This window comes from Hemiscyllium ocellatum, chromosome 9 (genome assembly GCF_020745735.1).
Source record: "Hemiscyllium ocellatum isolate sHemOce1 chromosome 9, sHemOce1.pat.X.cur, whole genome shotgun sequence".
Taxonomy (NCBI): Eukaryota; Metazoa; Chordata; class Chondrichthyes; order Orectolobiformes; family Hemiscylliidae; genus Hemiscyllium; species Hemiscyllium ocellatum.
In genome coordinates, this window is record NC_083409.1 from 90,171,271 (window position 1) to 90,184,238 (window position 12,968).

General features: G+C 39.9%; 1 protein-coding gene across 1 annotated transcript in view; it reads right to left on the reverse strand.

Moving 5' to 3' along the window:
• szt2 (SZT2 subunit of KICSTOR complex) overlaps window positions 1–12,968 on the reverse strand; it is a 246,689-nt gene that overhangs the window by 213,819 nt on the left and 19,902 nt on the right. Inside the window, exons 12-17 of the mRNA XM_060830553.1 lie at window positions 11,989–12,134; window positions 11,561–11,713; window positions 11,016–11,130; window positions 5,101–5,306; window positions 1,679–1,915; window positions 12–90 (exon numbers count right to left, since the gene is read on the reverse strand). Of these exons, the coding sequence (XP_060686536.1) occupies window positions 12–90; window positions 1,679–1,915; window positions 5,101–5,306; window positions 11,016–11,130; window positions 11,561–11,713; window positions 11,989–12,134 (936 nt within the window). The remainder of the gene's footprint in view (window positions 1–11; window positions 91–1,678; window positions 1,916–5,100; window positions 5,307–11,015; window positions 11,131–11,560; window positions 11,714–11,988; window positions 12,135–12,968) is intronic.

The following is a 12,968-nucleotide window of genomic DNA, read 5'->3' on the forward strand; positions in this document are numbered from 1 at the left end:
CCCCTCCTTACCTTCATAGGTAACTCAATCACCATGGTGACAATGCCATCTCCAGTGGCAGCAAAGCGGAACCCTTCAGACAATCGAATCCTAAACGTTGAAAGAGAGAAAATGAGACAGTTAAAATGCAGTTATGGCCTTGTAAGTCTTTACACTTCATTTGTTGTGAACCAACATTATATTGAAAAGAAAATTATGGGGAGGCAGTGGCATAATAGCAATGGCACTAGACTAATAATCTAGGCTAATGAGTAAGTGAGTTCAAACTCCAATGTAGCCAATAGTAAAATCTGGATTCAATAAAATCTACATAATGACAACAATTGCAACCATTACTGTTTGTTATAATCCATATCTAGTAAAAGGATTAAAAAGATGCTCAATTTTAAAATTGTACCATAGTACGTATAACCAGAACTAATGATGGTTGTTTAGCAATTTCTGCGTGTCACAATTCTGAATTTGTAGCTCAATCAAGGACTCCAGATTTGGAAATATATCACCGTTCCTCAGTGTCACTGGATCAACAACCTGGAATTACTTCCCACATAGCATTATGGGTCTACCTACAACACTGGACTGCAAAGATTCAAGAGGCAGCTCACCACCAACTTCTCAGGGCAACTAGGGATGAGCAATAATACCGCCCCAGCCAGTGACATCCATGTCCCAGAAGTGAATTTAAAAAAGCTGCTTTAATGAATCCATATACTTGTCTGGCATGCGTGTGACTCCAGAATCATACCACTTGATTCTTCACTGCATTCTGAAATATCCAAGCAATTCACTGAGTTCTTTCACACCACTACAAAATCTAAACAAAGAAATGAATGGATTGCCAGGCATGACCTAGGTATCAATGGAGACAGCATTGAATGTAGCTCTGTTAACTCTTCAGAGTTCTTGTTACCCTCATCCAGGGGCTTGTGCCAAAATTGGAAAAATTGATTCACAGACTAGTCAAGCAATATCTAACATTGTCTGAAAGGTATGATTCTTTGAGTGTAACTATGTCCTAGATTCTACCCTACATACGTTGTGTAACATCTCACTGTCCAAGGTCCTAAAGACATCTTCCTGCCACAATTTACCTAAACTCGCTCAATGTAGTCTATAATATTCACTGCTCAGAATGTGGTCTCCTCTATGTTGGGGAGATGAAATGCAGACTTGTTGCCCTTGTATATTATCACTTGTATATTTTAAGTAATAATGCACATTTTTAGTACTCTCAAAAAGCTCCCAAATGAACAAAGAACAGAAAAAAAAGACATTTTTTAACGATGAATGCACAGTCACATTTTGTCTTGTGTGTAGCTCCTCTAAACCAATACTGAATACTGATCTTTTCAAATTCCATTCTCACTTTCAGAAAGATCAACATTATGAAATTCACAGGGACCTCCAGACTTCCGTACAGAACTCAAACTGCTGCAAATCTCAGTTTGAAAACATTAAAGGGAACAGATGCATGAAATTTTTGAAATAGTAAGCACAGATTAAGAGGATATAGAGAGACATGATAGATGACTAATTAAAGCTGTGCAAATTAAACATGGCAAATTAAATTTTTTCAAGTATTAAATCATGGATTTATGGAATAAACTGGATGAATTTAACAAAGCTGTTTCTTAAAATATTTTCTCCACAGATTAAAACATGAATAATAATTCCTTACTCAGTGAGAATAGAAAGTATCTGTGCCGCAGAAGTGATGGGTACTGATGGGCCCAAACCTGGCTGCACAGACCATATCCAGCGCTGATGATAGAAGTAACGAGACAAGGAGGCAAGTGTGGAGGAAGCTGTGCGAGTAGTTGTCATTGTCGTAGCTCCTGACATAGATGCTGGATGTCCACAGCTGTCTAAGTTCAAGATAAAAGGAGTTCGATAGTCTGATGGAAGCTTCTCATACCTTGGAATCAAACATAAAATAACACATAGTAAAAGACAGCAAGATCCAGAAATCCTTTTTCTTAATCAATATATACAACGGTGACAATCAAGTCATATTTGGGGAGAGGAGGAGGAAGAAGTGGAGTAAATGACAGGAGTCCAGAAAGAGAACAGTTAAGCAGATAAAGCGATGGATAATGATGAGCAGGGGAGAAAGAAAAGCTTTTGATGGGGCCCATTAGTGAATGATAATGGATAGGCTGTGATGAAAAGCAACTGATGTGACAACAATGCCTGAGGTGTGGGGGTGGGCAAACAGCATGGATGGTGGTGTGCAGGTCCTAAAATTATTGAACATGATACATGCTCCTGAAGGCTGCAGAGTCCTTAAACAGACAATGCTGGGCACAGCAGCAGGCCCGAGACAGAGCTGTAGGTCAGGGAACCGGAAATTCGGGGGTCATTTTTGCAATGTTCGACAAAGCAGTCAGCCAGTCTGCGTTTCATCTCCCCAGTGTAGAGGAGACGACCTTGTTAACAACAAATACAGTCGACAATATTTTGTGAAGTGTAGGTAAATCGCTGCAGCAAGTTGTTCTGGGGCCCTGGATACTGAGAAGGAAGAAAGTAAACAGACAGTGTGACACCTTGCAGGGGGCTTTGGAGCCTTCAGGGTTCAATATCGAGTTCAATCATTTTAGGGCCCTAGCTCTTCCTGTCACGTTCTGTATCCAAATTTCCCACTCCAGGCCTTGTCATCACATCACCTGCTTTCATCACAGCCAACCCATTTTCTCACACTAATGGTCCCGTTTGTTGCTTTTCTGACTCTCTGGCTCACCATTATCCGTTACTCTCCCTGATTAATTCATTGATTATTTGTCACATGTACTGAGGTACAGTTAAAAGCTTTGTTTAAGAGTAGTACAGGCAGACAATAGTTAGCAAGGATGTACAGATCTGACATTGGATAAAGACTTAGACAGATGCATACAGGTTACACTGCACAGAGCGAATGCTTGGGGTGATCAACATTGGCATTATTTGAGGCCAGACAGTCTGTTCATCAGTCCAATGACATCCAGGAAGAAGCTGTTCCTGAACCTGCTGGTACATGTGTTCGAGCTTGTATATCTTCTGCCTGACAGAAGAGCCCGTAGAAGATCAATACTGGGGCGCGATAGATCTTTGATGATGTTGGCAGCCTTTCCCAGACCATGATGGTCTGGGCTGCGCACACCACCTTCTGTAGTTTCTTATGGTCCTAGACAGAGCAGTTGCCAAACCAGGCCATTATGCACGTGGACTATGTGCTTTCAAGGATACATCTGCAGATGTTGGTGAGAGTTCTTATGGACATGCCAAATTTCCTGAGCTGCCTGAGGAAGAAGAGGTGTTGTTTTGCCTTCTTGACGATCGCATCTACGTAAAAGTCCAGGCCAGATTGTTCGTTATTGTCACTCCAAGGAACACAACGCTTTCAACCCGGTCAATCTCAGTTCCATTGATGTGGATGGAAGTGTGTTCTCCTCCTTTATTTCTGATGTCAATGATTAGTTCTTTAGTTTTGCTGATGTTGAGATGGAGGTTGTTCTCAGTACACCATATCATCATTCCCTCTATCTCCCTTCTGTATTATGGTTAGTTATCTGTCCTACCACAGTGGTGTCGTCAGCAAATTTGTAGTTGGTTTTCATTTAGAATTTGGCAATACAGTTGTGGGTGTAGAATGTATACATTAGGGGACTGAGAACCCATCCCTGGGGGGGTTACAGTGTTGAGTGTTATTGGGGAGGAGCTGCAGTTGCCTATCTTCACTGATTGTGGTCTGTAGGTCAGAAAGCTGAAGATCCAGTTCCAAGATCAAGAGCACAGAATTTTGAGTTCAGTCTGGAGGGGATAATGGTGTTAAAGGCGGAGCTGTAGTCAGTGAGCAAGAGTACGACGTAGTTGCCCTGGTTGTCCAGATGTTCCAGGGATCTGGACAACTCTAAATATTCTGCCCGTGTGGGCGGCACGGTGGCACAGTGGTTAGCACTGCTGCCTCACAGCGCCTGAGACCCGGGTTCAATTCCCGACTCAGGCGATTGACTGTGTGGAGTTTGCACTTTCTCCCCGTGTCTGTGTGGGTTTCCTCGGGTGCTCCGGTTTCCTCCCACAGTCCAAAGATGTGCGGGTGAATTGGGCATGCTAAATTGCCCGTAGTGTTAGGTAAGGGGTAAATGTAGGGGTATGGGTGGGTTGCGCTTCGGCGGGTCGGTGTGGACTTGTTGGGCCGAAGGGCCTGTTTCCACACTAAGTAATCTAATCTAATCTAGTAATCTAATCTAATCTGAGGTTATCCATTTTGCTTTCAATAACCTGAACATCTGCTAGGAATATGGTGGGGAGCGGGGTTTTGAAACACTTTGCTTCAACTCTCTCTGAGCTCCATCTTTTACCTATCATTTACTTCCATGGCCTCCACATCCCCACCCAGTCCTGAAGAACGATCAATGGATCTCAAAACATTGACTCTGCTTTCCTTGCTGCTAAATCCGCAATTTCTGTTGTTGCTTGATGTTAATGTTCCAGAGACTTGGATTTGAATCCCACCATGAGAGATAGTGAAATTTGATTTCAAATAAAAGCTGAGACTAGTGTCAACCATATAACAATTAGCAATTGTCGTAAATATCCAACTGGTCTTTTCGGGAAGGAATCTGTCCTCCTTACTGGTCTGGCCTATGTGTGAGATCAGACCTAAGCAATGGGTTGGCTCTTAATTGCCTTGTGATGTGATATGACCCAGCAGGACTCTCAGTTCAAGGGCAATAAGGGAGGGCAATGCTGCCATCCCATGAACAACTTTTAATAATTCAAATATCATCTATAAAAGCATCCAACATTTAAAATTATACCACAATTTTTCAAAGAGAAAGGTATCTCCCACATATGTCTATCTTCTTTTCTAATCTTTTTTGCTAATATGTGACTCTCTGTAATACTAGTATCATGTTACATAGCACTGCCAATTGCAATCATACATGATCTAGTATTACATCATTTTTTAAAGGACAAAAAGGTTAGATACAGTAAATCATACCTGACAATTACACTTTGTGATTAGATTATACTATCATTCAATTACACTGATTCAGGTGCAGAACTGGGAAGGTTGTGCTGCAATAATGATTTCTTATTTCATTGTTTTCTGATCAGTACCTAATGAGAAGCTTTTCCAATGGTTTTTTCAGTATTACAACACAGGGTCGATCAGAAAGTGCCAGCTGTGTGGCAGGAAGAGGAGGAGACTTTGAAGGAGAGGCGTTGCCCACATGTTTCCTCTTGACTTTTGGTGTTGCTTCTTTGCTTTGCACTCTTTGGGGAAAGCGAAGTGAAAGTATCTGATCTCGCAGTTCATCGACAATCTGCCAATATAACCACACAGAATATTCAGCAAGCAGTGAAGGACAGATTGATCAAATACTGTGACAGATATCTACGATATCAAATGGTCTCGCTCTCATTTGGATTCTGCAGATTAAAACTGGAATTTTGCTATTCTGAATGGTGGGTTTATATCACTATATAATTTACTGACAAATATAAGTTTCATATCGAATATAAGTAAAAGAAAACACAGCCTGGCATGAATTACCATGGTATATTTGATGCTGTATTGTTTTAGTACTTGCATTGACATAAATTCCAATCAAACGTCTGCCCATACATTTGCGATTGATGCTCTTTCATCCTTGTTCTTCCTTCAAGACATCCAGCATAACTTTTAAAGCATCATGGAGTTGTTAACCTATTGCTATTGGAGGTTTCAGACTTTCAAATGTGATTACTACTAACCTAGATGTATGAGGAACAGAAATAGGTCATTCAGCCCCTCAAGTCTGCATCACCATTCAATAAAATCATGGCCGTTTTGATTACAGCCTCAACTCCTCATTCGAATACCCAGATAACTTTATATTCTTAACTAACAAGGGAGTCAATGGTAGTGGAGGTGATGGCCTACTGGTATTATTACTGGATGCAGGTTATGTTCTGGTGGACCCGAGTTTTTGAGTTCCACCTGAACAGGTAGGCAAATTTAAATTAAAGAAAAACTGCAACTATAAGCCGAATGATGACCATGAAATGATTGTTCTTATGGTCCTATAGAAATGTATAGGTTCTTGATTAGTAAAAGGATGTGAGGGATAAGGCAGGAAAATGGAGTTGAGAAGTGTGAATGGAAAAAGTCTGTTTCCATGCTGTACATCTCTATGACTCTAAACACAGGATAATATAGAATATATAACACAATATAACTTCCCAACACCTAGCAACTTGGAAAGAAGACAAATGTATGTAGAATCTTTCCTTAAATGCATGAGCCAAAAATCGTAATCTGAACATTAGCACCAGTTCCGTTATAATGCACAAGTAAATTGCACCTTCAATCTCATCTAGCTACTTTACTGAAATTACTCTTTTCTGATACTTGAAGGAGACAGCCACAATAAGCACCTTATTTTCAGTGCTTGCAATCTCACCTATTTTTCCATAATTAATGGGTAAACTGAAAAGTCTCCCCAAATCTAAATGTCATTCAGCCCAAGTAATCCATGCTGTCCTCAATTTTTCACACAAGCCTCTGCCAGTCTTTAACCTCATCAATCATCATTAGTTCTATTACCCTTATGTACTTTGTATAGTATGATCTGTCTGTACTGCACACAAAACAAAACTTTTCACTGTACCTAGGTACATGTGACAATAATAAATCAAATTAAAAGTCAAATCTATAGTGCACCATTCATAATCAGCTCAAAGTCAAATCATTATTTGAAGAAAATAACTTCTTTTTCATTTGAAATATATATACTTTATTTATTGCTGAAAATGAATGGCATGTGAAGATGACATAATTCAATCACAAGTTTATTTTTGAACCCATAATTAAGGAATGAAGTTTTATTCTATTGATTCCTTATTGGACAGATTAATAGAAGGTAACACCTCTACCATGACTACAGTTTCCTTTCCTTTCTAGAAAATCTCAATTAGTTCAGGTTGAAAATTTGCTTGCTGAGCTGATAGATTTGTTCTCATATGTTTTATCACAATGTTAAGTAATATCATTAGTGAACCTCCAGTGAAGAGTTGGCATTCTGTCCCGCTTGCTATTTATCTGTCTCGGTTTGTTATGACAGGTGATACCATTTCCAGTTCTGTTTCTGAGAATTTGGTAAATGGGATCCAAATTTGTGTGTTTGTTAATAGAGTTCCGGTTTGAATGCCAAGCCTCTAGGAATTCCCTTCGTCTGTGACAAAGAGGGAATCTTTATTCTCAATTGTCCACAAGTTGGTGACTACATATAGCATTTGCTCGGACTTCAGCATTTCTAAGATGTAATTAGTTATCTCCTGGACATTGAGTTTTTTTGCTGTTTTAAACAGCAAAGCAAAATACCATAGAGGTAAAACAAACAGAGAATTCAACAGGTCTAGCAGCATATGTGGAGAGAGCAACAGAGTTAACATTTCAGTTTAAAGGAGTCATACCAAACTTGAAAAATTAACTCTGTTCTTCTCTCCACAAATGCTGCCAGATCTGCAAAATTTCTCCAACATTCTCGCTGGGTAGTGAGACCATTGGTCTGAGGGGGGTCTGGTTTGTGAATTTTGGGTAAGCTATTGTACCGTTTGCTACCCAGAACACCAATTTACAGATTAGCCAAGGAGCTACACCACAAGACTAAAACACTTAATAAAAGACTCACGCCACTCCATTCACTCCACCCAAGAATTCCTGAACACCAAAGACACAAAATAGAAGAGGATGAAATAATGGTCTCCTTTGACGTAACAGCCCTATTCACATCCATCAACATCAACCTGGCCAAGGAAACAGTGCCTACATTATTAGAAGAACCAAAAGCACATACACCAGACACCACCAACTTCATCAGCAAGGACAAGAGGCAGCAATGCAGAAACTCTAACAAACAGCTCTGCCAACCATCCAGCCCAAACTGTGGGTCTGCTATGTGGATTACACCGTTGTCATCACAAAATGAAACAAATTAGAGGAAATCTTCAAGACCATCAATAATACCCTTCCTGGCATAAACTTCACTAAAGAGGAGGAAAAACAACAACAAACTGTCATTCCTAGATGTCACAGTAGAGCAAACAGCCAATGGGAACTTGAAATCAGTGTCTGCAAGAGAACAACATATACAGACCAAATACTGAACTATAGAAGTAATCATCCCAACATCCACAAACAAAGCTGCATTAGAACATTATTTCAATGAGCCACTACAGCACAGATGAATTATGAAGAGCAGAGGAAAATCACCTATACAATGCATTTTAAAAAAAAGGATACCCAATGAACACAGTCCAACGATTTCTCAGCAGCCAACCCAAAGGAGCAGACAAAATGCATCCAGAAACCCTAGCCACTCTTCTCTACATCTGGGAAATGACTGCCAGGCTACTCAGACCCCTTGGCATCATAGTAGACCACTAACCCACCAACACACGAAAACAGCAGCTAATGAACTTGAAAGACCCTATACAGACAACAAGCAAAACAAATGTCATTTACAAAATACCATGCAACAACTGTAACAAACATTACATGTTCCACTGATGAGCCTATCTGACCAGTCCACCTATATCCTCACATAATCTAAGGCTATAGAGTCAGAGAGTCATAGAGATGTACAGCACGGAAACAGACCCTTCATTCCAACTAGTCCATGCCAACCAGATATCCCAACCCAATCTAGTCTCACCTGCCAGCACCTGACCCATATCCATCCAAACCCTTCCTAATCATATATCCATTCAGATGCCTTTTAAATATTGCAATTGTACCAGCCTCCATCACTTCCTCTGGCAGCTCATTCCATACACGTACTACCCTCTGCATGAAAAGGTTGCCCCTTAGGTCTCTTTTATATCTTTCCCCTCTCACCCTAAACCTATGCCCTCTAGTTCTGGACTCCCTCACCCCAGGGAAAAGACTTTGTCAATTTATCCTAACCATGCCCCTCAAGATTTTATAAACCTCTATAAGGTCACCCCTCAGCCTCCGATGCTCCAGGGAAAACAGCCCTAGCCTCTTCAACCTCTCCCAATAGCTCAAATCCTCCAACCCTGGCAACATCCTTGTAAATCTTTTCTGAACCCTTTCAAGTTTCACCACATCTTTCCGATAGGAAGGAGAACAGAATTGCTTGCAATATTCCAACAGTGGCCTCACCATAGTCCTGTACAGCTGCAACATCACCTCCCAACTCCTGTACTCAATACTCTTGACCAATAAAGGAAAGCATACCAAAGGCCTTCTTCACTATCCTATCTACTTGCCACAACAGCAATTACGATATCATTTACAAACTTAATGATCAATCCTTCTACATTAGAGTCTAATTGTTTATATGTACCACAAACAGCAAGAGCTCAACACGTTTTCCTGCAAGACAACTTCTTTCAGTCACAAAAATACTCTTCAACCTTCACCCTCTTCTTCCTGCCACTCAAGCAATAATAGTTCCAACTAGCCAAATACTGCTCTGCAGAAATTCTAAAAGGTTCATAGACGGCACCTTCTAAATCTTCATCAACTAGCACCTACAAGGACAAAGCAGGCAAATACATGGGAACACCACAGCTTGCACATTTCCCTCCAAGCCACTCACCATCCTGACTTGGATATATATCACCATTCCTTCAGTGTCACTGGGTCAATTCCTAGAACTCCTTCCCTAACAGCGTTGTGGGTATCCACAACATATATAATCCAGCTATTTAAGTGACAGCTCACTACTACCCTCCTCAGGGCAATTAGGGATGAGTAATAAATGTTGGCCCAGCTGGTGAAGCCTAAATGCCCTGAATGAATAAAAGAACTAAAGCATTCAAATTACGTTCAATGTTAACATTTTACGAACTGTTTCATTATTAACTGTCTTATTATAACCCCAAAAACTTGCCTTTCACTTCTAAAAGACTGCACAATTGATTAGATTAGATTACTCACAGTGTAGAAACAGGCTCTTCGGCCCAACAAGTCCACACCAACCCGCCGAAGTGCAACCCATTCCCCTACATTTACCCCTTCACCTAACGCTACAGGCAATTTAGCATGGCCAATTCACCTAACCTGCACATTTTTGGACTGTGGGAGGAAACCGGAATACCCGGAGGAAACCCACGCAGACACGGGGAGAGTGTGCAAACTCCACACAGTCAGTCGCCTGAGGAGGGTATTGAACCCAGGTCTCTGGCGCTGTGAGGCAGCAGTGCTAACCACTGTGTCGCCCATGTGCTATTTAACTTCTGGATTATTTCCAAAGCTTAAACATATTTTCAGGAGAAACATCCCTGCTTCTCATTTTAAAGTAGTAAATCTCATCTCTTAAAGTGATTACAATTTACAACCAATGCACCTTGTACTATGTTTCCATAAGTGACAAAAACAGCATGGCGTTTGTGGAAAAGATACAATTGTGTCTGAACAACTGTAACAAGTGTCGTAGCCATTAAATTATATTAATTAAACAAATACACTTGGTAACTGGAGAAAACCAAGAGATGAAAGACAGAGCAAAAACAAGGAAACAAAATAATCAGAAAACCAAGAAAACTGCTTTTCCAAATCTTGTAAAATTAAGAAATCTGCATTTTTTCCTGGAATTTCTTATTTAGGAGTGATGCGCTCTCATGATCAAAATTACAATCTTTGGCTTTTGCATTAAAAATGGTAATACTATAGCAATAGGTCCTAAAGCACTTCAAAGAGACAAGTCATATGGAGAGTCAGAGGTATGTGGAGAAGAAATTCCAAAGCTTGGCCCTAGGTAACTAAAGGCATGATCACCAGTATGTAGATATCTGAAAGGTTTGGATCTGTTGAAAACCTCAGAGGGCGGAGGGGTGGGGGGTGGGGGGAGGCATTCACTGAAACAACAAGACAAAATATCAACAGTGATTGATGCAAATTCATTAAACAAGTAAAAACCGAAAGATGAGGCAAATGTTGTTTTGAGACTAAGACTACCATGTTTGCAACAGTATGCATGACTGTACTATGCTTCACTGCATAACTCTGTACTCCCAAATCATACCTTATTTCGAGCTTGAGCTTGCATTCCAATGGGAAATCCCAGACGAAGGACCATGCAGGGAGCTTTGGAAATAACTCGGACAAGGTAAAAGGAAGAAGGAGGCTGATCTGTTCCACTACAAATGAAACAAATATTACTTTGATTAGCAACACTTCGAAATTATGAAAAATAATTAAACATCTCTTATACTCAAAACTTAACATGCATCCTCTATTCACATCACAGGCGAGTGAAGACAATTATTCTAGTGAGATACTACTCCTTTAATTCACTTTAAAAGAATCAATTGAAGTCACCTCAACATCTCAGATTAAACAGTTGAGTCTAACACAAATGCCACCTCAGAAACCAATGCATAAAAATATGATACTGCACAGCATTTTAACAGTGTAAATTACCTACAAAACAATTACACACTCTTAGTGTTATGCTATTATTCACGGTCAGTCCTGAACAATATGCATGACAGTGCCCTCACGGGCTTTGCAAAACCAAGGATTTTAGCTTCACTAAACTGTATAACATTAAGGTAAATGAATTCTCACTTGTAATGAAGCTTAACATAGGAGTATCCTTCTACCAGCACAAAACTGCTCCAATCCCGCAGGAGGGATGTTAGTGCAGAGAGAGAGATACGACACTGGATGGTACTGTAGCGGCCATTACTTCCTGGTGTATGGATATGTTTTGGCACTGGGCTAAAGGGAAGAAGGAAAATCATATTTAAAACAACCAATGAGACAATGTGGAACAGAAGTCATACGTCATTATGTTTACTGATGTCTGAGGCACACAGATTAAAAGCATACTGTTTTTATATTGAGATATTTTTTAATTGCTAAAAAACCTTCTTGAAAAAATAATCATAATATTAACAGTTTAGAATGGGACAAACATTGCTTCCCATCTCTTGAAAATCTGAAGTGAGTATACACTGACTAAATTAAATCAAGTGAATATAATACCAACTTACATATCATGTTCCAATAGTATGCCAATGCGATGCATATGAAGCCACCGCTGCCAGAAGCTGGCATCCATAGACAAGATAGGCTTCCAGTAAGAGGAAAACTGGGACTGGCTGGAGTCCTTAGAGCCACTATGTTGCAATGACAGCACCTAAGGAAGCCACAAAAGCAATGTTAGCAAACTTCTATATAATCAAAACGTACACAATTAAACAAGACAAATCTGAACTATAGCAATCTAATATTACATAAACACTCTACAAAATGCATGCTTTAGAATAGCTAATTACTCCAGAAAAATAGCAGCAGTGAGATGAAACAGCATGGTAGGAGAGAAGTGCTTTCTCACCACATAAAATCCCTTTCCCGAAATAAATTTCCTTCCCATTCATAGCTGAGAAAGAAAAAGTTATATTAGATAACTGGATAATTCTTTCAAACAGCAAAGTGGTTTCCTACTGCGATGTATTTGTTCTTTGAGGTGCTTCATCTTAGTTTTTACATCCAGAACACCCCTTAAGCTTTAGGGACTTAAATTGGTCCTTAAATTATTCTAGATTTTTTTGCGCCATTACTTTAATTGGAAGTTCATTTCATTTGTTGATTGTTCTGTGTCTGAAGATTTTCAAACCTAAATTTGTTTCGTAAGATTTTAAATTGGTGGTTCATCATCCTCTTACAATTTAGATCAATGCCAATTTCTAAACTTTATTTTTCCATAAGTTACAGTACTGTAACTATGTTATTACATTGTAAATGGCAAGATCCTTGGGAGCATTGATATGCAAAGAGATCTTGGGGTCCAAGGCCATAGCTCACTATAAGTGGCAGCAAAAGTGGATAATGTGGTAAAAAAGGCATACGGCATGCTTGCCTTCATTGGTTGGAGCACTGAATATAAAAGCTGGCTAGTCATGTTGCAATGAAGACTTTGGTCAGGCCACATTTGGAGTGTGATACACAGTTCCAGTCACCACACTATAGG